Here is a 22,684-nt window from a genome sequence, read left to right as displayed (position 1 = left end):
GCATCTCCTGCTGCCATCCTGGGGGGAGCTGGGGGGTGGGGGGGCATGAGCTTAGTAAGTCTAAGCCACTAAGTCTACCCAACGGCTAAATGAACACTTCATGGCACCTGCAAAATTAATTCAAAGACCTGAGTTCTCAACCCTCTTCCTTTTCTTCACCGGTGATGAGCCAGACTATCATGATGGATTCCTGACACAGAGCTGAAGTCAGGCTTTGGAAAAGCAGAGCTTGTGTTACCCTTACAGGGATGGAGGCAGGCACTGTTCTCCCGTTTTCGAGACGAGGGAGCTGGGCGTTTAGAGACACCTGCACGAGGTCCTAAGATGGGGGAGGTGGGATGCAGTTTAGTGTCTGTGACTCCAGAGCCCCCACTGTGGGCCCTTATGTTTTCTTGCTTTCTACTGAAATGTCAAAATAACTGTCAGAGATGACATAACTCTGTATTCTGTCACATGTGGATACAGTTCTACCAACCTGGCCTAAAACTCATGTCAGAAAGTATTTTTGGACATTTGACCACCTTATCTGGAAAAGTTTTTTTTTAGAAAGTTTAGTAGCTCAGTCACGTCTGACTTTTTGCAACCCCATGGACTGTAGCCTACCAGGCTCCTCCGTTTATGGGATTTTCCAGGCAAGAGTACTGGGTTGCCATTTCCTTCTCCAGAGGATCTTCCCGACCCAGGGATCGAACCTGGGCTCCCGCATTGTAGGCAGACGCTTTACCGTCTGAGCCACCAGGGAAGTGGAAGTCCTTCCACCTTCTCTGGAAGCATCCCTGAAATGACAGTTGGGTAGATTCTCTAAAATGTGACTTCTGATGGGTTCCCTTAGAATGGCAATGTAGGACTTCCCTGGTGGTGCGGTGGATACGAATCCACGTGCCAAGGCAGGGGACATGGGTTTGATCCCTGGTCCAGGAGAATCCCACATGTGCGGAGCAACTAAGCTGCTGAGCCACAGTTACTGAGCCAGCGCTCTAGAGCCCACCAGTCGCAACTAGCAAGCCCATACGCTGCGACTACTGAAGCCCGCATGACTAGAGCCTGTCTCCACAGCAAGAGAAGCTGCAGCCATGAAGAGCCTGAGCACTGCAAGGAATGTCACCCTCGCTTGCTGCAACTAGCAAAAGCCCGCACAAAGCATCAAAGATCCAGCACAGCTAAAACTGAACACAAATAAAAAGAATGGAAAAGGCAGATGCTGCCCTGGGCATCCTGAGAAACGGATCTTGGAGGAAGGGAAAGATGTGATGGGGAGGGGGTAATTGAATCAGGTCTGAATCAACAAACATCTTCTGGATTTTCCGTCTTCTTGCTGGAGTAGATGCTGAAGTAATTTTTTCAAAAACCCATTGAGAGGGAGATGTCCTATATCCATGTATGTTATCCAAAAATGTTTTCTTTCTGCCTTCACACTTGATTGATAATAGCTTGACTCTACATAAGCTTCTAAATTCAAAATGATTTGTCCGTGTAACAAATACAAGGTGTTGTTCTTGAGAAGGCCAAGGTCTCTAAGAGTTTTCTTCCTTGATAGGTTAACCTCAGTCTTTCCTTCACTTGGATGCTTTGGGGAACGTGTCCATGTTTACAGAGCTTACTCTCTTATCCAATGTGATACTTGACTCTTCAAATGGGAAGACACTGGCATTTTCTTGGTCATCTCCAACATCCTTTCTTCTGTTATATCTTTGATTACCAGCAGTATCTTTAGCAATGTTCTTTATAGTTTGTAATCCATTTACTGAAATTTTTATTTTTGCAATTTCCCCCCTTAATTTCTCCTCAGATTTTTCATCTAATCTTTTGTTTGCTTCATTTTGTGAATACAAGAACCAACCTCTTAAATCTTTCTGATGGTAGTAATTGTTGTTGCTTAGTCACTCGGGTGTGTCTGACTCTTTTGCAACTGCAGCCTGCCAGGCTCCTCTGTCCATGGGATTTCCCAGGCAAGAATAACTGAAGTGGGTTGCCATTTCCTTCTCCAGTACACGTTCCCGACTCAGGAATTGAACCTGTGTCTCCTGCTTGGCAGGCAGATCCTTTATCACAGAGCTGCCTGGGAAGCCCTGATGGAGCTGTGATTTCCTCACAGTGGAGCCAGGTCCTGCTTGGCAGGCAGATCCTTCATCACAGAGCTGCCTGGGAAGCCCTGATGGTAGCTGTGATTTCCTCACAGTGGAGCATCTTCACTGCAGCCCTTCTGCTCTGGTTAACTCTCAAGTCCCAAAATGAGACCCAGGCTGGGTCCGCAGTATGAAGGTATGACAATGTGTTTTTCCTCCTCCTTCCCAACCCCCTGGCAAAACGTGATGTTAATATCATCAGATTTCCAGCATTTTAATGTCTGAGATGTAGTCAGCATTCCAATACTGGCAAACCACTCCCCAATACTAGGAATAGCGTAAGACTCACCCTTCCCCCCAGTGATTTTCTATCCCATTGCCCCTTTTAGACCCACCAGCTTCAATGGTCTTATCTGTGTGTTTATCGTCTGACTCCTCCAGCCCCCACTGGAGTGTACAGCCCTTGGAGGGAGGGTCTTGTTTCACCCCCTGGAACTCCAGAGCACTAATCAGGGCTGGGCAGGCACTGATTCAGTAACGATGGTCAGGGAAGGGTTCAAGAGGTGGAGCAATACAGAGCCCAAATCCGTACACCTGTTGAGATGATCTAAAAGTCAGCATCGACATAGTCAGGCATCACAGACGTGAAACGCGGAATGCGTCATGACTGCACACTAGACAACCAAGAGAAACATCTGGATAATTATTTCAACTAAGAAAGAGTTAAGATGGCTGGATATAAAAAATACAAAAATTCAGAGCTTTCTTATTTCTTACCAATTAGATGGTATAATAGACACGCCCCCTAAAATATAACTTTCACATTTCACCAAAAATTATAAAATAATAGAATGGATTAACAGTAATCTGATCTATCCTAACAGTAATAGAATAAATTAACATACAGAGGGGTATATAATAAGTTTGAATACATGGGAAAGAAGTGTGTTAGAATAAGAAACTCAATATAGCTAAAATGTCAGTTCCTCTACTACTAATTCATAGATTAACAGCATGACAATTATAGTCACAATGAGATTATTTTTAGGGGGAAGAGAAGGTTTCAAGTTATTCTGAAGGTTATTGGGGAAAAAAAATAAATGGGTGGCAATAACCAAGAAAAACTATAAAGTCAAAGAGTAATAAGAAACTGTTATAGGTTATACTACCAGGTATAAATCGAGCCATGAATCTAAGACAGCGGAGGAAACCCACACAATGTGGAGAAAGCAGGTCAATGGAATAATACATTTTTAAGCCCAGAAACATAACTAATTTGATTAAATGAGTTAGTTGCACAAGAAAGGAGACAGAGTCAACAGGAAAAGGAAATAACAAAGAGAGAAAGAACAATTAGTTATGTATTTGAATAAAAAGTTTAACTAGATTTCCTATTACATATAATAGACTCAAACAAATTAAGAGGTAGACTAGAGGTTAAATATAAAAAAAGGGAAAGGGACCAACAGTAAAATTATAAAACTCTGAAATAAATATATATGATTTATGATCTTATTTCAGGATTATTAAAGGGTTTCTAAATACCTAAAGTAGAAACTATAGAAGTACAAGTCTAATGATTTTATTATATACCAAAGAAGGAGAACCTCTCTATGTAAATAGGACCATAAAATCAAAAAAGCAAATAGTAAACTGGGGAAGTAGCTTCAAAATATACTACAAAGTGCTAATACCCTTAATATACAAAGAGTTAGTTCTTACATGTTAATAAGCAAAAGACAAGTGCCTAGGGCAGCAACGGGCAAGGGATACGTCTAAAGAATACAACATAGAAACACAGGTGACCGAAAGACACACGAGATGTTCAACGTCAGCACGGACTGAAGGATCCAAACAAGCGAAGCATGAGATACTTTTATTGCTTAGGAGACTGGCATAGATTCTAAAAACGTTTAAAAGTGAAGTGAGCACTCACTCTATACACAGAAGTTTATTTTCTATAAAGCCTCTTTAGAAATGAATTTGGAAATGTGTAACAAGAATCTTATAAATGTTTGTATCTGTTTACCGAGTCACTTCAACTCCAGACTTATATTCTAAGACATTAGTAAGTTATGCACAAAGATTTCAGAATAAGTGTGTATCAGGTCAGATCTACGTGAATGTAAACGTTATAGAAGGGAAGGCACACAACATCGATCTGATTCTATAACGTGGAGATAGAAAGTGAAACAAGCAATCAAAAAGCTGAAAAGAAACAGCGGTTCATCCAGAGTTCTAAACCAAAGTGGCAGAATTCTAATGAGTTGACAGTGAAAGATGAGGTTAAGTACTGTGGTAAGTTCTTTGTCAAGTAGCTCTAAAATAACTAATACCCATTTTTCAGCTGAAAAAAAAATCCATCACTTAAAAGCAGCAATGATTTACTCTGAATTAAGTGTGCTGGGTTGGAATTCTTCCTGAGACAGCTCTATGGACAGCAGGATAGAAGTCACTCTTGCTGGACACCAGTTGGTGACCCCGTCCAGGGCTTGGCTGAGGGCACCACAGCCCTGAGCCCTGTGACCACGAGCAGCTTTCCTCCCCCTAAGTGGTGCTGTGCTCCGGCGGACGTCATATTCCTACTTCCGAGTCCCTACTTGTTTTTTTTTTTAAATTAATTTATTTAAATTGGAGGATGATTATAATACTGTGACGGTTTTTGCCTTACATCAACATGAGTCGACCACAGCTATATATGTGTCCCCCCATCCTGAATCCCCCTCCTACCCGCCTCCCCACCCTCTCCCTCTGGGTTGTCCCGGAGCACCGGCTTTGGGTGCCCTGCTTCATGCCCTGAACTTGCACTGTTTGCGCCCCTACCTGTGATCCAAGGAGGAAGAAAAATCTACCAGGCTCCCTGAATGGCAATGCACGTGGTGTAGGTTGATTACCTGCTTGTAATAAACCGAGGGTGTGACCGTGGAAAAAGGATTTTGTTTGTGCCCCAAAGCCTCCCATTCACCCAACAGCAAGACTCTTAAAGAGAAGGCAACTGGACATTGCAAACTCAATCCCTTGGCTGAGGCCCACGACATAACATCTTCTGGGAACGTGATAAGGTTTATATGGCATTGGTGTGTTTTCTATTTGTTAACAAACACGGTATTTTCCTTAGGACAGTAAGTGGCGGTTAAGCTCCAAAGAGCACAAATCTCAAGATGACGTCCAAACCCCAAATCTTACATAGCCCACACGGCTTCAAATTGTCAGGACTCTTTCCTCATCCTACTTTCTGGCAAATTCCCACCCTTTCTTCCCACCTACACGGGCATCCCCCGGAAGCCTTGTCCCACCTCCTGGGGTGGAGCCAAGCACACGGCCTTGGGCCTTCACACCCGCTTACCTGCCCTGACTATGCGCCATTGCACTGATTCATCTACTCATCTCTCCCACTACCCAGAGGCTGAGATTCCGGAGGGCAGGGATAACATCTCATATTTCTGTTCCCCTGGAGTGCAGGACAGTGACCAGCACACATTAGAAACTTCATATGTGCTTGTTGATTTGATTAAATAAATGGAGAGATGTGGCATGACGGTTGGTTAGAAGGGGAAATGGAAAGTTGGTGACTTTCCCTTAAGGGTGGACTGCCTTGCATGGAAGTTCTGGAGGTCGGGAACTTGGGATCCACACAACACACAATCCCTGGCATGGAATAGATACTCAATAAGTACTTTTTGAACAAAAAAAAATAGTTTAAAATGAAGACATCAGCTTTTTATTCACTATAGAAAAAAATTGTTTTTCCTTGGGCAATTTTCTCTCTTCCTATAGAGTTAGCACACCATCCTGAAAGGGAAAATTCACGTATCTCTTGGAAGGAAGGTCAGTAGGCCATGAGACCCCATAAGGTAACCTTATCTGCTTCCTGGAATGAACTAATGTCTCTGTTATGAGAAAGCCGACTTTTACTTAGATTAGTAACAACAGCTGACGTTTGTGTTGTGTTTATGGGTTTCCACAGTACCTGCCATCACACCTGTGTGATGGAGGCAGGCCAGGCCGGACCAGCCTCATGGGAAGTGTGGTCAGTTACCTACCCAGCACCGTGCAGTACCCGGCAGTAGGGCACAGGCTGCAGACCCCAAATTCTATCTCCTTTTTATTAGACTCCTTTGGCCAACAATGTCATTCACACCGTGGAACGATGGGGTCAGCATCGTTTCTCTTTAAAAGCATTTAGCATTTCAGAAAGGAAAAAAAGGCAGCGTGTTTAAGAGGCAGGGACACATGCTAGGAACGACTACAGCACAGAAATCTATTTTGAGAAAATCAGATGCAAGCTGGAGACAAAAAAGGAAATAACGGAAATCTGTTAAGGGATTCCATTTGTTGGAGGAGTCCGAGTTTGTTGGTGGGAAGACTTTAAGTCCTCACTACCTTTCCTCTGATAAGAAATCACGGAAGGCAAAAGCCACAGCATGGTTTGCCAAGACTCTTAATACAACAATGAACCACAATACCCTGGAGGGCTTGCGTTGTACACCGAGGCTAGGAATTTCTCAGCACCTCTATTTTGAGAAACACTGATTTTCTCTGATGCTGAATGAAAGACAAATCCTCCTTTAAAAGAGAATGCAGAAGACCAAAAGCTGTGTCGAAGAAGACATAACAGTTACAATACAAAACTGAGAGAGTCTGAGATTTTGTGCAGGTCCAATGGTTTGCTTTAAATCTTGCTCCAAATTGGTGTTTCCATTTTTCTATGCACATTTATGACAAATTAGTTAGGACTAATCCTTGACACTTTAACAGTGAATTGATGTTTTTCCAAGGGCCCTTAAATCCTCCATCACGTGTAAGATGCAACTTTCAGCCACCAGCCCTGGAAAAGCCCAGCGGTCCATGCAGCTGTGACTCAAAGTGCCACAGTTTGCTTGTGGGCAGTGCTGGGGCCCAAGCTGTAGGGCGAACAAGCACCCGTGGAAGATGTGAGAGGGTGTCCCTTAGCCTACAGTCCAACGGGCAAAGCCTCCCCTTAACCCGAGAAGCTCAGCGCTGTCTCCCACATCAGGGCCACCCATCGCTAGAGCTGGGCTGGATCTCTTCGGCAGGTCGGCTGTGAGCTTACCTGAATTCGGTGAAATGTGCAAGCTGCTCATGTCCTTGGACAGGCCATTGGTTTTCGGGCTGGAGATGGGCGCGCAGGCCGACGTGGCTCGGGGGGGCCTCTTCCCTGGGACTTTCACAGTGGTTCTCAGAAGATCAATCTCTTTACCGTGAACATTCTGCATGTAATCCTGTTCAAAACGTTAAAACACCCAAGAGAGATTAAAAGGGAGACCTTCTACAATCTAGGACAAGAGGTTCTATGAGACATCATGAGGCATCATCCTATGACCCTTCCATGGTGGTGAGCGCTTTAAAAAATAAGGAGACTTTGATCTGTCTTGTCCTGATGGCGTCATCATTATACTGAAATCAGCTCTGCCTCTGTGTCCTGAACTAGCCCAGGCGCTGGAGATAAGGAGACGCAGTAGATGCTTCTATGCGGGAGGATAAAGAAAATAAATACGGACATGAAATCCTACTCTGTGAGCTGATACTTATCAGATGGCACATGAGGAACCTGGGCTCTTCTGTGAGTTGCAGGGAAAACTCCATGGAATAGGAGCTATTTTGTAATAACCTTTTTGTCTCTGATGGCGATACCCTTGAATGTCTAGCTAAGTTGTCTGCTGGGAACTCAGGTAAACACTCTAACTCAGAGGCCAAGCGTTTTGTTCAGGAAGATGTCTGAGGGGTCAGTAGTAGGGTGCTGAAAAAACATAGAGGTCCCTGATGGATGGACAAGAGCTGGATGTTCAAGTAGAAAGCACATTATTTATACTCAGTGTGAGGTTTCTTCAAGGGATTCGCTGTACTCAGAAACAGTGTCTTGCTGCTGTCTGTGTTTCGGAGGTGAACGACTAGCAGTTATCATGGAACTAAGGAGAAGTCTAGGTACACAGTGGGCTGTCATCCAATTCCACGTGGAGGAAAACAATACTTAGGAGAAAGCTGATGGATGGGCAGAGATGAGACGGCAACTGAGAGCCAGGGTGAGGGGTCTCTTGGCGCATTAGGAGTTATTGATCTTTTCATGCGTTTTTATGGGCAATAAGCCCCCTTGTCTCTGCAGACATATCATTAAACCAACGTCGCACACTGAGAAACGATGCAGTCTATGTAAATCACTGTTGGGTAAATAATATTTCAAGTGTTTTAAGACGAACCAGGGAAGGAAATAAACAGATTCCTTCCTTGGCAGAATCCTTTGTGCGTGTTTGCTAAGTCGCTTCAGTTGTGTCAGACTCTTTTTGACCCCAGGACTGTAGCCCACCAGGCTGCTTTGTCCATGGGATTCTCCAGGCAAGACTGCTGGAGTGGGGTTGCCACTTCCTCTTCCAAGGGATCTTCTGACCCAGCGATTGAACCCATGTCTCTTACGTCTCCCGCATTGGCAGGCAGGTTCTTTACCACTAGTGCAGCCTGGGAAGCCTGGCAGAATCCTGGGGGGATTCATTTTACGACATCAAAGAAAAACCAATGTATGTGTATTTCGTATAAGCAATCGAGTTTAAATCAATCTAATTTTAGAAGAACTACCAAAGGAGCCAGTGTGTGGGCTGCAAGGGGCCCAGGGAGACAGGAGCAGCGAGTCGTTTCCTCATAGCTACCCGTCAGCAGGGCCAGTAGATGCAGGGAGAGAAGGAGGCGATGGTCTAGCAGCAGACTGCACAGTCAGAGGGGCCAGGAAAGTCGGTCAAGGTGTGTGACGGACACGCGAGAGGAGACGCAAGGTACCAGGGAAGCCAAGAGAAGGACCCTGCTGGCTTCTTTTAATTGCAAGACAAGGTCAATATTTCAGGAGGTGAAGCAGCTGAGAAGCAGGGACTGGTCTATCCAGAAGCAGGAAGTTTTCTGATAGAAATTATGGCCCAAGAAGGAATCCAAAGTCCAAGATTCCAACCCGTGGCAAGAACCCAAATTGAGTTGTCAGGACAGACAGAGCCGTCCTCTCTCGGCCATATGCAGGGGGGAAAACCGGCTGAGCATCACACCTCCCCCTGGAACCTAAGCAGCTGAGAGTCGTGGCCACATGGGGGCCACTCCAGACTCAGGAAAGGGGCTGGGAGAATTCTCAACAGAGGAGGAGGAAGTGCTGGAAGAGAAACTCCATCACATGAGGGGAGCCTGTGATGGAGAATACAGAACCCCAGAAGGTTCGCCGAGCACCAGCCCAGCAAAAGAAGATGCAACGGGGTCACAGGCGACCGCCCAAGGACAGACCTCAGACGGACAATTCTTAGCACATAACAGAAGCTCAAAAAGCCACGGCTAGGCTTAGGAGGAACATGGGCCTGCAGACAGATAGAGGAAGGATCAGGGGGTGCACCACAGTGGGGGTGAACTCAGACCAGTTCCTCCAGGGAGGGGCGAGGCTGGGCCTTCCTCAGCGATGATAAACCATCCAGATGGAAGCGGCTGCACCAGCTCGTACGCCGTCAGTGGGGGAAGCCGGGGGCATAGGCACTGATGCACCCCGGGCTGGACCAGCCGGGCATGTCATCTCCCATCTCTTGGGGGGACATCTGCCGGGGTTGGCCATGGGCATGTTGGAAGGAGAGTTATCACAGGTTTCGGGAAGGGAGGTTCTGTGTCCAACTGGGAACAGACTAAAAGATTCCACTTGAAAGTTAAGATGCTTAGAAACTGCGCCCCCCGACTCCCACCACAAATATTATTTACTATGAAAAAAATTGTGATTTCAAAAGGATGAGGACTAAGGATAGAAAGAAAGTCGTTATCCTTAGATTAGGCTGAAGGATAAGGCAGATGGGAGGAAACACCAGCGAGGTCTCTGGACGCAGCTTATCAAGAGGCCAGCGAACAAAAAACATGGAAAGTGACCTTCAGTCAGCACAGGACCAAGGGTCAAGGTCATTGTGAAAAAAGGTTGTTCTCAAGCAGTTTTCACTTACTTCCATTGATATCTACTGAAAAGGGGCAAACCTCAAGTTTCAAAACCAAAGTTAGGACTTGTAAATAATGAATTCCTTCTTGCATAGTTACTCCTTTAAAAATATCAACTTGCTATAACTTTCTTCTTTAATGCCAATTCTTAACAAATTAAAATACAATAACAGGAGTGTAATTGAGCATTTATGGCTTATGGGCTCTGAAATGAGCCTAATCAGAGAGTGACTAAGCCTCAGCATGGCCTCCTTTTTAATAGGCATGTTTTAACATACAATAACCAGGATATTTTATTTAAATTTATTATAGAAATGTATCAAGTGCCAGCTCTCCAGATCTGAATGCAGCAAAGGGACCCATTTATCTTTGGCTCAGCACAGGCTGAGGGATCTGTTTTTCCTGCTTGTGTTAGGTGCTTCAAAGCACAGAAGAATTAGTTCTTAAGAAATTCAGAGGGTAAGTTTGGCAATTCCTAAATTTCAAGCCTCTAACATTGCTAAAACCTTTATAAGATGCATTTCCTAGTCCACACAAGTCTTTCAGCTTGGTGTTTTCAGAAACAGGTGGATACCTGAATCACTGGCTTCTAGCTTCTCCCAAGAGAAACAACACGGGAGTTTTCTGGTTTTGCAAGAATTACCCTTTTCATCTGGCCCCAGCTTGGGACTTGAGCAATTGAAGCTACAACCTCTAAATAATGTCGCCTCTTTAGAAGTGGGACGTGGGGCCCAGTGGTCCAAAGTAGGGACCTCGCAGGGCGAAATAAAGCCGGCGAGCTTGATTTTGATATGCAAATGTTCCAGATACATCCCTTCCCCGTGTTCCTGGTAGAAAAATGCTGATCGAGGATAAAAGGGGAAAAAACCCTTTAACAAGGCATGAGGGTAATTCAAAGCCAAGTACTTTTAAACAGCACTTAACAAGTCCCTGGGGCCCACTCAAGAGCCTGGCCCCCCAGAGGTGCCATCTCCTGCCCCTCAACAGCTTGAAAAAGTAGTAATTGCAAACCTATTTGCATTTTTCTTCTCAAGTTGTCCGTGCTCGTCGCCTGGATTATTTTTTGCAAGCAGGCGCTGGAGCGGAGGGACCGTCCCGGACCGGGTGGCTGGAGCTCGGTAACCTCGCCTGGCGCCCCCCTGCCACCCAGCTCCCGCACCTTTGCCATCCCTTGTTTTTTACATTTTCCTCCTAATTATGTTGCATCTATTGCCGTACACTTAATTAGCTGCATTAATGTGATTTCTTTTCACATAGTCAAGCAATTAAGAGCTATGATTGAGTTTCATTCAATTAGCCTCAACAAACATGCTAATTGATGTCCCAGATGCAAATGAGGTACAGTGAGGGAACCTGCTAGCAACTGAGAGCGTGTCAGGGATCCACAGCTTCCAGCTTGCTGACGGCAGCACGGCTCCACGTGGCTCCCACCTTCCTCGGGCCACCTCTGGAGACAGCCCGGAGCCCTGGGCACCTTGGTGGGTGTACCAGATCCCTCCTGATTGGAGCATTAATGAATGTGCTGTGGTAATGGTTCTGTCCTAAAATCTCACAGTTACGACTTACCAAGACTGGAAGGTCATCACTGAAGAAGCATCAAGTTCCAGCCAGGAGACTGGCATCAAGTCCCTATCAAAATACTGCACGAGGCTCCTAAAAAACCCATCCAGGAGCTCTCCCCAGACAGCCAAGGGAACACTGTGTGGGTGTTGTCGTGGCCATCCCAGAGCCCTCTGTGTGCCTGACGCCCTACAGTTCTCAGTAAATGGTGAGTTCATCTTAGTCAGCTTGGGGGCATTTGGCCCTTGAAGTTAAGCTCAAAATACAGCAATCCATCAATAGTCCCTAAAAATACTCTTACTATATTGATTCTCACTGCTTCCCATCCCTTTGTTACCTTTGGCTGTCTGGTGAAAGATGGTTTGCTTCATGTATTCATAGGGTACCAGAAAGCAGTTTAACAAGATCTTAGAGCGAAACCCAAATGCATCCATGATGTGATTGGCATCTCAGAGTTAGATCATCAGAATAAAGCACACGGCTCTGGAAGGCAATCAGCACCACTCCAATTTCACATGTACTTTTTAAAGGGATTAACACTATTCGTTTCTGTAATTACATGATGGAAAGAATTATAGGAATCTGTATTCCAATTAGGTTTTCTCAATAAGTTCTGGTTCCTAACTGTACATAAAATGTTGAGAAATTTACACTTTTCTATTACTCTAATATTTTGTCTAAGTGAGATAACTGTTAGGACAGACTAATGCTTTGCTTTGGTGTTTGTGTCACGGCTAATCTAATCAAGCATTTTCTCTTTGCATAATCTAAATTCAGCAATCCTCAAAGTGTGGTCTTCAACACCCTATCAGGGGATTCACAGGTTCAACACTATTTTCAAAACAACCCCAAGACATCGCTTGCTTTTTCCCTGTGTTGAAATTTGCTTTGATGGTACAGAAGCGGTGTGAGTGATAAACCCTGATGGTGTCTCAGCGTGGAGCGAGACCGTGGTAACCAGGTTGTGCCGCACATTGTCTTTATTTTACTGATTCCTACGCTCTCAAAATGCAAACAAAAAACAGCTTCACTCCAGGATGTTCTTAATAAACCAAAACCTACCAATTAAAAACAATGGTAACCTCTGAGCCTTTAAATTGCTCGGGTGATGCCACGGCAAGTATACTTCAGGGTTTCTGCTGCACTTTAAAGGAAGGAAAGCTCTTCCTGAAGTGTTTCATTCACAAGCTGAATTTGTCACTTGTTTGCGGGGGCAACACTTCTACTTGAAAGAAGGACTATGTCAGACACTAACTGTGGTGATTCAGTCTTGGGTGCTTGGCAGATATTTTCTTGAAAATGAACAAAGTAAGTACTGCAAGGAAAGCAGGTGACAGTGTTTGTGGCCAGTGGTAGAATTTGAGCTTTCTAGTGATGATGTGAGGAGAAGGCAATGGCACCCCACTCCAGTACTATTGCCTGGAAAATCCCATGGATGGAGGAGCCTGGTGGGCTGCAGTCCTAGGGGTCGCTAGGAGTCGGACATGACTGAGCAACTTCACTCTCACTTTCATGCATTGGAGAAGGAAATGGCAACCCACTCCAGTGTTCTTGCCTGGAGAATCCCAGGGACGGGGGAGCCTGTTGGGCTGCCATCTATGGGGTCACACAGAGTCGGACACGACTGAAGTGACTTAGCAGCAACAGTAGCAGTGATGATGTGAAGTTTGAAAACTTGTAACTCTCACCAAGAGATTGATAACTTCTAAATACCCAGAGACTTTTTTCTGACAAGACTGGTGGTGATATTAATGAATGTGATTTGAGGGGTATTAAAAGACCCTGATTTAGAAAAGGCAGAGGGACTAGAGACCAAATTGCCAACATTCATTGGATCATCGAAAAAGCAAGAGAGCTCCAGAAAAACATTTACTTTTGATTCGTTGGCTACATTAAAGCCTCTGACTGTGTGAATCACAAGAAACTGTGAAAAATTATTAAAGAGATGGAAATACCAGACCACCTGACCTTCCTCCTGAGAAACCTGTATGCAGGTCAAGAAGCAACAGTTAGAACAGGACATGAAACAACAGACTGGTTCAAAATTGGGAAAGGAGTACGTCAAGGCTGCATATTGTCACCTGCTTATTTGACTTATATGCAGATTACATCATGAGAGGTGCCAGGGTGGATGTATCACAAGCTGGAATCAAGATTGCCTGGAAGAGAGATCAAGAATCTCAGATATGCAGATGACACCACCCTCATGGCAGAAAGTGAAGAGGAACTAAAGAGCCCTTTAAGAAAGTGAAAGAAGAGAGTGAAAAAGCTGGCTTAAAACTCAATACTCAAAAAACTAAGTTCATGGCATCCAGTCCCATCACTTCAAGGCAAGTAGATGGGGAGAAATGGAAACAGTGGTCGATTTAAAAGATGCTTGCTCCTTGGAAGAAAAGCTAGGACAAACCTAGACTGTATTAAAAGGCAGAGACATCACTTTGCTGACAAAGGTCTGCATAGTCAAAGCTATAGTTTTTCCAGTAGTCATGTACAGATGGATGTGAGAGTTGGACCATAAAGAAGGCTGAGTGCTGAAGAATTGATGCTTTCGAACTGCGGCACTGCTGGAAAAGACTCTTGAGAGGCCCTTGGACCACAAAGAGATCAAACCAGTCAATCCTGAATATTCGTTGGAAGGACTGACGCTGAAGCTGCAACTCCAATCCTTTGGCCACCTGATGTGAAGAGCCAATTCACTGGAAAAGACCCTGATGCTGGGAAAGATTGAGGGAAGGAGGAGAAGGTGGTGACAGAGGATGAGATGGTTGGATGGCATCACCGATTCAGTAGACATGAGTTTGCACAAACTCTGGGAGATAGTGAAGGACAGGGAAGCCTGGTGTTCCTGGGGTTGTAAAGAGTCGGACACTGAACAACTCAATGAAAAGTGTCACCATTTGGAAATCGCATACCTCAGTTAAACAAGCTTTCTGAAACGACTGATGCTGAATGTCACATGCATGGATACAAATTCATTCAAAGTGCAAGACAGGTCATTGGATTTTAAATCAGCAAGGAAAGTAAACTTCATTGAATTCCTAATCTTTAAGAAACTGTCACATGTAGAGTTTTGGTGCAGTACCCAAGAAGACCCACAATCTGAAATGGCTATTAAAGTGCTCCTCCCTCAGCCCTCCTACACTGTTGGTGGGAATATAAATTGCTGCAGCAGTATGGAAAACAGTATGGAGGTTCCTCAGAAGCTAGAGCTGCTATGTGATCCAACAATCCCACTCCTAGTCGCTCAATCACGTCTGAGTCTTTGTGATCCCACGGACTGCAGCCCGAGAGGCTCCTCTGTCCGTGGAATTTCCCAGGCAAGAGCAGTGAAGTGGGCTGCTGTTTCCTACTCCAGGGGATCTTCCTGGCCCAAGGACCAAACCCCCATCTCTTGTGTCTCCTGCATTGGCAGGCAGATTCTTTACAACTGTGCCCCCTGGGAAGCCCAAGTATCCAGACAAAATTATAATTCAAAAAGACACATGCAGCCCAGTGTTCACTGCAGCACTACTGACAATAGCCAGGACATGGAGACAACTCAAAAGTCCACTGACAGATGAACGGGTAGAGAAGTGGTGCAAGTGAAGTGAGGCCGCTCAGTCGTGGCCGACTCTGCGACCCTGTGGAGTGTAGCATACCAGGCTTCTCCATCCATGGGATTCTCCAGGTAAGAGTACTGGAGTGGGTTACCATTTCCTTCTCCAGGGGATCTTCCCGACCCAGGGACTGAACCCGGGTCTCCTGCATTGGAGGCAGACGCTTTAACCTCTGAGCCACCAGGGAAGCCCCCAAAGAAGTGGTACACACATACAAAAGGCTGCTACTCAGCCATAAAAAAAAAAGAAAGAAATAATGCCACTTGCAGCAACATGGATGAACGTAGAGATGAACATACTGAGTGCAGTAAGCCAGGCAGAGAAAGACAAATGTCATATGATGGCATTTATATAGAGAAATCTAAAATATGACACAACAAATGACTGATCTAGGAGACAGACTCACAGCCATAGAGGACAGACGTCAAGTTGCTGGGGTGGGAGGGGAGTGGGGGAAGGAGGGATTGGGAGTTTGGGGTTAGCAGATTCAAAGTAGTATATATAGGAGGGATAAGCAACAAGATGCTACTACACAGCACAGGGCCGTATATTCAATATCATATAATAAAGCATAATGGAAAGGAATGTGAAAAAGAATGCACACACGAATCGCTGGATCACTGCGCTGCAGAGGAGAAATTAACATGCCATTGTGAATCAACTACGCTTCAAAAACAGAAAATTTTAAAAGCACACGACATTTAAAAAAAAACTCCTCCCTCTTCCAGCCAAATATCTTTATCAGAGTTTTTTTTACACACTTTAAAAGTGCTTTGAAAAAAGGAAAACAATGCTACTCTGCTCACAATTTCCTTTTATTTTGGAAAATATCTTTTTCATAAACAATGTTTGTGGGATAGTATGTAATGGGTGGGTTATTATTATTTTAAATGAATTCTAGAATATAAAATTTTTTTCTGTTCTAATTTCTCCCATGACAAACGTCAATAGATATAATCCACAGAAACAAAAACTCATTCAGATGCCTCGATTTTGAAGAAAGTATACGGGCCCCAGAACCACGAGTCCAGCTTAATGTTCACAAACCAGCCACGGGCTGGGTGTGTGTGATTTTATGCACACAACTGGGGGCAGTGCAGGTACTAGACACGGTCAGCACCCTGTCTGTCTTCTCCTGGAGGAGGGGAATAACTCAGGCTTCCCCATTTCCACTACACTTCACGCATGTCCAGTTTCAAGAAGAATAGAAGTCTGTATAAATCCTATTTTTAAAAACCTTTACTTCTGGGCTCAAAAAAAAAAAAAAAAAAGTATGTAAGAGAAGCCATTGTCAGATGTCCTGCCATTCCCAAACTCTGCTTAATCCTATTTTCAAAGGAAATACCTCTATAAAGACATACACAATACCATCCCTTCAAAGACACCAGCGAACGCTCAAGTCCGACACGTATGAATAATAAACAATAGCCTCATATATAGTCACCGGCACAGAGGAGAGTGACACCCTAAAGATACCAGGAAGATATTATAATACTACGAGAAATCTTCCGGCCACATCCATTCAGATCACATACCTCAAAGAGGACAATTTCTCCTTATCGCCACAGGACCACAGTTATAATAGCAAGGAAGGAGGCAGCTTCAAAGAGAAAAGCCTTGGGAGAATCAGTTTGGTTTCCCAAGACGGTCAAGAGAATCCCAGAGTCTCACTTCTAGAGCTGCTTCGGGACGACCACTTGACCAGTGTGGATCCATGTGACCTGTGGCCGCTGCAGGGAGATGGCACCCAGCAAACTGGATGTGTAACAGCAACGAGACAAAGGCAAAGCTGACGACCCTTGATTCTGCACAAAGGCTTTACCGCGCCCAGGGAATTAACCTAAGACGCACCAGCAGAGAAGGCTGGTGAAACGTCATGCAAGTGTGGCACCCTCACAGATCAAGGGGAGCTCGACACCCTAGGGCAAACCTCTCCAGTGCACATGCTCTCAGCATTCAAGTCCAATGTTGGGCTCAAGTCCATGGTGGGCTCAAGTCCAACATAAGCTCGGGTCACAGGTTAATATGCATGCATGCTCAGTTGCTCAGCTGTGTCTGACTCTTTGTGACCCTGTGGACTGTAGCCTGTCAGGCTTTTCTGTCCATATTATTTCCCAGGCAAGAACACTGGAGTGGGTTGCCATTTCCTTCTCCAGGGGATCTTGCTGACCCAGGGATCGAACCCACGTCTCCTGCATCTCCTGTACTGGCAGGCGGATTCTTTACCACTGAGCCACCTGGGAAACACAGGTTAATATAATATACTAAATCAAAATAGAGAATTTCCACAATGAATCATGAATATAATCTTTGTGCTTCTTGATTGTCTCTGTCTTGATTGACCTTGTATATTGAGCTTTACACTGCAAGACAGATTTTTCTCATTTTAAGTTAAATTGAATATTACCCAGTTGTAACCCATGCATGCTCAAACCTAGCCTTACAAAATGAATGTGTTGGATATGCAGGTCTCTTCCAGAGGCAAGCATGAGTGAAAGTTCACTGCAGTGAACTTCAAGGAGCCAGCGCCATTCCTGGCTCTACGAGTATTTTTATAATTAAATATGGCTTGAAACAACTGGACCAGTACTTAGATCTGACAAAGTCTGAGTTATGTAGGAATATTCACCATAATGATAATTAGATCTATCTGAACCTTTTTAAAACTCCAGATTCCTTGGGATGCATTTGCTAGAATGTGAAGCACTTAAAGAAATAGATTTTTTAAAGACAGAAAAGCAGACAAAGTCATCTTCCTAGGACACTAACGATCACTATCTTCTTCTACCGTTTTAACCCAACATGGACAGAAAAAGTCCCACTTCAAGTTTTGCCCATCACAGAATTTCCTCTAATTTCAGAACTCTGACGAGGCCTGTCCAGAAAAAAAACACTTTTTTGGCTCCCTGATGCACTGTTTTGGGAGTGACCCTGTTTTCCTAATGCTGTTTACTGCCCACCAAGGTGGTTTACAGTAATATAATCAGATTCATTTCAAATGAAGAGTGGTCAATTCACTGACTAACATAGTTCTCTGGTTTTCTAAATTAAGACTATCTGCAGAAGACAGAGCTTCTCCAGGCCAGAGGATGGCCTCAGAGTAAGAGTGCCTGGAGGCTCTGTCTGTCAGGGCTTGTGGACTGTTTCATCATCCCGGGTTCTGATTTCTCATCTTTAAATATAAGGATAATAATAATTCTTTCATCAAGCAATTGTTTTTGTGATTAACTGAGATAATAAAGAAAGAACTTGAAAGAATCCCAAAGCCCTAAATAAATGTTGGCTCTTACTGCTCATGTCTAATAAATATACTGAAATATTTGCCCTGTGATTTCACATGGGCATTTCCCGAAGCATAGGTGTTGTCCCCACTGGAGGCAGCCACCCCAACACGATAAGCCGTTGGGGGTGACTTGCAATGCTATTTCTCACTTAGCAGGATAGGGGAAAGAAACTGTCCTCTGGAAATGCATGACATTTTCTACTTTTTCTTCCCTTTCTCCTTTTTTCTTTATTTTTTTTGTGAAGGGGAGGTGGGATGGGGTAGGCATATAGAGGGTAGTCAGACATTTTTATTGCAAAACGCCGTCTGGAAAAGATGCAAAACAAAATTGCTAAAAATGCAAGGGAGAAAAATACAGGAGAAAAACAAAAGGCCCCCTTCCCCTTGCTTATTGAGTTCAAAGGCATAACAGGCAAGTGCCCTGCAGCCAATGGGAAGCTACACTAATTTTAAAGCCATAAAACGCTATCAAGTGCCCTGCGGGGCAGGACTACACTGAAGCTTGTGGCACCTAAATAAGATATGGTTCATTTACTTCGCAGCTTAGCCTAATGTAATCATCAGCGGATTCTTAGCCTAGAGTTGTAACAGGCAAATAGCCGCTGCGGCAGAGGCGGCACTCCCAGCCATCGACGGGGACGCCGCTAGATTGCTGTTGATTAGAAAATTTTTCAGTTTTGACAAGCACTTAATGAACATAAATCGCACCTTGATTGGTTTCCATCTGGGGCCACGGGCACACCTGAGAAGAAGCCATCCTCCGAGTCTGCATCGCTCCCTTCCTCCTAACACCTTAGCAACCGGCCGGCAACCGGGCTAGAACCAGAGCAGCACGCATTTATAAAGTCTAATGATGAAACCCCATCTCTTGGCAGCAGGGAAAGAGCATTCCCGCCTGTCCCCCACGCCCGAGCTCTCCCACTGAGAGTTCTCCACAGCGACTTGCTGCCAGTGAAGAAAATGGATGGACTGGACTTGGCTACCTTTGGTAAGGATTTCCAGCCACAATTAACAACCCTCACAGGGTCCCAGTGGAAAACAAAGTGATACAGAGTGAGTTGTTGCTGATGTTGTTTTACTTCCTAAGATGTATCCAGCTCTTTTGCAACCCCGATGACTGTAGCCTGCCAGGCTCCTCTGTCCATGGGATTCTCCAGGCAGGAATACTGGAGTGGGTTGCCATTTCCTTCTCCAGGGGATCTTCCCCACCCAGGGATCGAACCTACATCTCCTGCATTAGCAGGCAGATTCTTTACCACTGCATCACCTGGGAAGCCCTGCAGATTAGGTACAAGGATGAAATATGCTATGTACTGCTAAGGCAGTGTCCCGTGGATTCCTCTAGAAGCTTTACTCAAACTCACAGGCTATTATAAAAACATATATATACTTTTTTTTTTTTTTTAAAGCAAGAAGACAGAAGAGTTTTTCGATGTAGAAAAAAAAGTAAATTAGGCACAGTCTACCCTATCTGATGGCTTAATTTCTATAAAGACAGGAAGACTTTCTCTGATCTTGGGCTACTTACAGTCATCCTGTTCTCAACATCAAGACAAAGTGTACCATGGTAAGCCAGCATTTTGGCCATTTTTTCCCTTTGTAAACCTAAACACTTTCAAACCCTGCTGCTGCTGCTGCTGCTGCTAAGTCGCTTCAGTCGTGTCTGACTCTGTGCAACCCCATAGACGGCCTCCTACCAGGCTCCTCTGTCCCTGGGATTCTCCAGGCAAGAACACTGAGGGCTATATAAATAAATGAGGAATTCCTTGGAGCAGACTTTGATAAAGAATCTAACATTTTTCTATTTGTGTAAAAGGTGTGAGTTTTCCAGTGGTCCCTTCTGCCAACAATAGTTGTAGATATTCCTTGAAATTTTTTATTCTATTGTGGTGGTGTCATGCCATGGGCCTGAAAGCCTTGATACACAGGCGAAATGATTTCTCATGCTATCTGAAACGCCAATGAACGCCAGAAGTATTTCTCAGGCTACCCGAAGAACAGAGAGGGACAGCTCCCCTCACCTTCGGAGGGCACTCGGCAAACACAGAGAGCCCACGTGGGCAGGGCTGGGTGGGTGTTTTCACACCATGTGGCTTCTAGACCATCATGCAGGGTATTAGGCCTCCAGAACCCGCCTTGATCATGAAGGGCCCAGCCAGTTTCTCTGTGGTATTTCTCAACCAGGGCTTGGTTAATGTCGGGCATCTTTAAATTCAGCTCTTCTCAACAGCTCTCCCGCTTTGTAGTTCTTAACAGTAAAACTTCAAGCTCCAAAGAGGTATTTGCACACCTACGAAACTCCAATACTTTGGCTATCTGATGTGAAGAGTGGACTCATTGGAGAAGACCCTGATGCTGGGAAAGACTGAAGGTAAAAGGAGGAAGCAGTGGCAGAGGATGAGATGGTTAGATAGCATCAGAGACTCAGTGGACATGCGTTTGAGCAAACTCCCGGGAGACAGTGAATGACAGGGAAGCCTGGTGTCCCTGCAGTCCATGGGGGTCACAAAGAGCCAGCCAGGACCCAGCATCAGAACAACAACATTCACAGCAGCCAAGGAAGGGAAGAAGCCAAGTGTCGCCCCACAAATGAATGGACACAGCATGCGGTGCACACACTGGGACTGGTTCCAGGACCCGGGGGACAACAAAATCCACAGAATCTCAAGGCCCGTATATGAAACGGCAGAGTATTTGCATATAACTTACACACATTGCTGTGCTTAGTCACTCTGTCCTGTCCAATTCTTTGTGACCCCAGGGACTGCAGCTGCCAGGCTCCTCTGTGCATGGGATTCTCCAGGCAAGAACAGTGGAGGGGGTTGCCATGCCTTCCTCTGGGGGATCGTGCCAACCCAGGGATCAAACCCAGGTCTCCTGCATTGCAGGTGGATTCTTTATCATCTGAGCCACCAGGGAAGCCCCTGTAACCTTTTTCTTCCTGTATATCATCTCTAGATTATTTCTAACACCTAATATGATATAAATGATATGTAAATAGTTGCTAGCATGTGAGAAATTCAAGTTTTTGCTTTTTGGAACTCTGGATTTTTTTTCCCCCAAAATATTGATCTGCAGTTGGTTGAGTTGTGGGATGTACATACCCAATGGTATTGTATGTATATACAGTGGATTATTACTCAGCCCTAAAAAGGAAAGAAATGCTACTACACGGATGAACCTTGAAGGCAGGAGGCTAAGTGAAAGCCGAGCCACAAAAAGACAAATACTACATGATCTACTGATATGAGGTACTCAGGATAGTCAAATTCATAGAATCAAAAAAGTAGAAGGCGGCTGCCAGGGGCCAGGGGAGGGAATTCAGAGTTAGTGTTTAATAGGGGCAGAGTTTCACTTGTGCAAGATGAGAACATCCCAGAGACGGATGGAGGTGCCTGTTGTAGAACATGATGAACAGCCTTCTCAGTCCTGAACCATATGCTTAAAAAGGGCAAAGAAGGTACATTTTATGTTATGTGGGTAAGTGAAATGAGAGTTAGTCACTCAGTCGTGTCCAACTCTTTGTGGCCCCATGGACTGTAGCCCACCAGGCTCCTCTGTCCATGGGATTCTCCAGGCAAGACTACTAGAGTGGGTTGCCATGCTCTCCTCCCAGGGATCTTCCTGACCCAGGGATCAAACCTGAGTCTCTGGCATCTCCTGTACCGGCAAGCGGGTTCTTTCCCATTAGGGCCACCTGGGGGTTCCAGTACCGGGCTAAGATTCTGTGGCATCTGTATCACGCCCCTGTGTGTGTGTTCTCTCCTGACCCTGACATAAAGCTAATCTACCTTTGGGCAGGGGTGGCGGCGGGCGGGGGGGCGTCTAAGCTGTGTAATACGGGTAGTTTCCTCCCTTCCAATTGCACCAGGATTTTTAAGGCAGAGCCAGGATTACCAAGCATAGGTTTGGAACCCAGGCCATCTAGGGGCAGAGGCTTGACACGAAGCCCTGGTGTGGCCCTGCGCTCGGCCACGAGGCCCCTCTGCGGTGGTGGCCTGCGCGCTGAGCCCACAAGAGCCCTGGGCAGCCGGGGCACAGGGCACAGTCCTCAGGAGGAGCCAGGGAGCACCTCCCATGGAGGACGGGCAGGAAGGTCCACCTGCACAATGGACATCAGACTGGAATGAAGCCAGACTGGAGAGGCGTGTATAGACCGAGGACTGCTTCCGGCACCACGGCTTATTCAGGGGCAACAGGACCTGGTAACCACCCATCAC

General features: G+C 45.3%; 1 protein-coding gene across 1 annotated transcript in view; it reads right to left on the bottom strand.

The window, feature by feature from the left end:
• AGAP1 (ArfGAP with GTPase domain, ankyrin repeat and PH domain 1) overlaps positions 1–22,684 on the bottom strand; it is a gene marked incomplete at its 5' end in the record, with an annotated part of 374,015 nt that overhangs the window by 171,904 nt on the left and 179,427 nt on the right. Inside the window, 1 exon segment of the mRNA XM_010862065.1 lies at positions 7,141–7,309. Coding sequence (XP_010860367.1) covers positions 7,141–7,309 — 169 coding nt within the window.

This window comes from Bison bison, unplaced genomic scaffold (genome assembly GCF_000754665.1).
Source record: "Bison bison bison isolate TAMUID 2011002044 unplaced genomic scaffold, Bison_UMD1.0 scf7180017864475, whole genome shotgun sequence".
NCBI classification, from domain to species: domain Eukaryota; kingdom Metazoa; phylum Chordata; class Mammalia; order Artiodactyla; family Bovidae; genus Bison; species Bison bison.
This window is presented reverse-complemented; position numbering and strand designations above follow the sequence as displayed.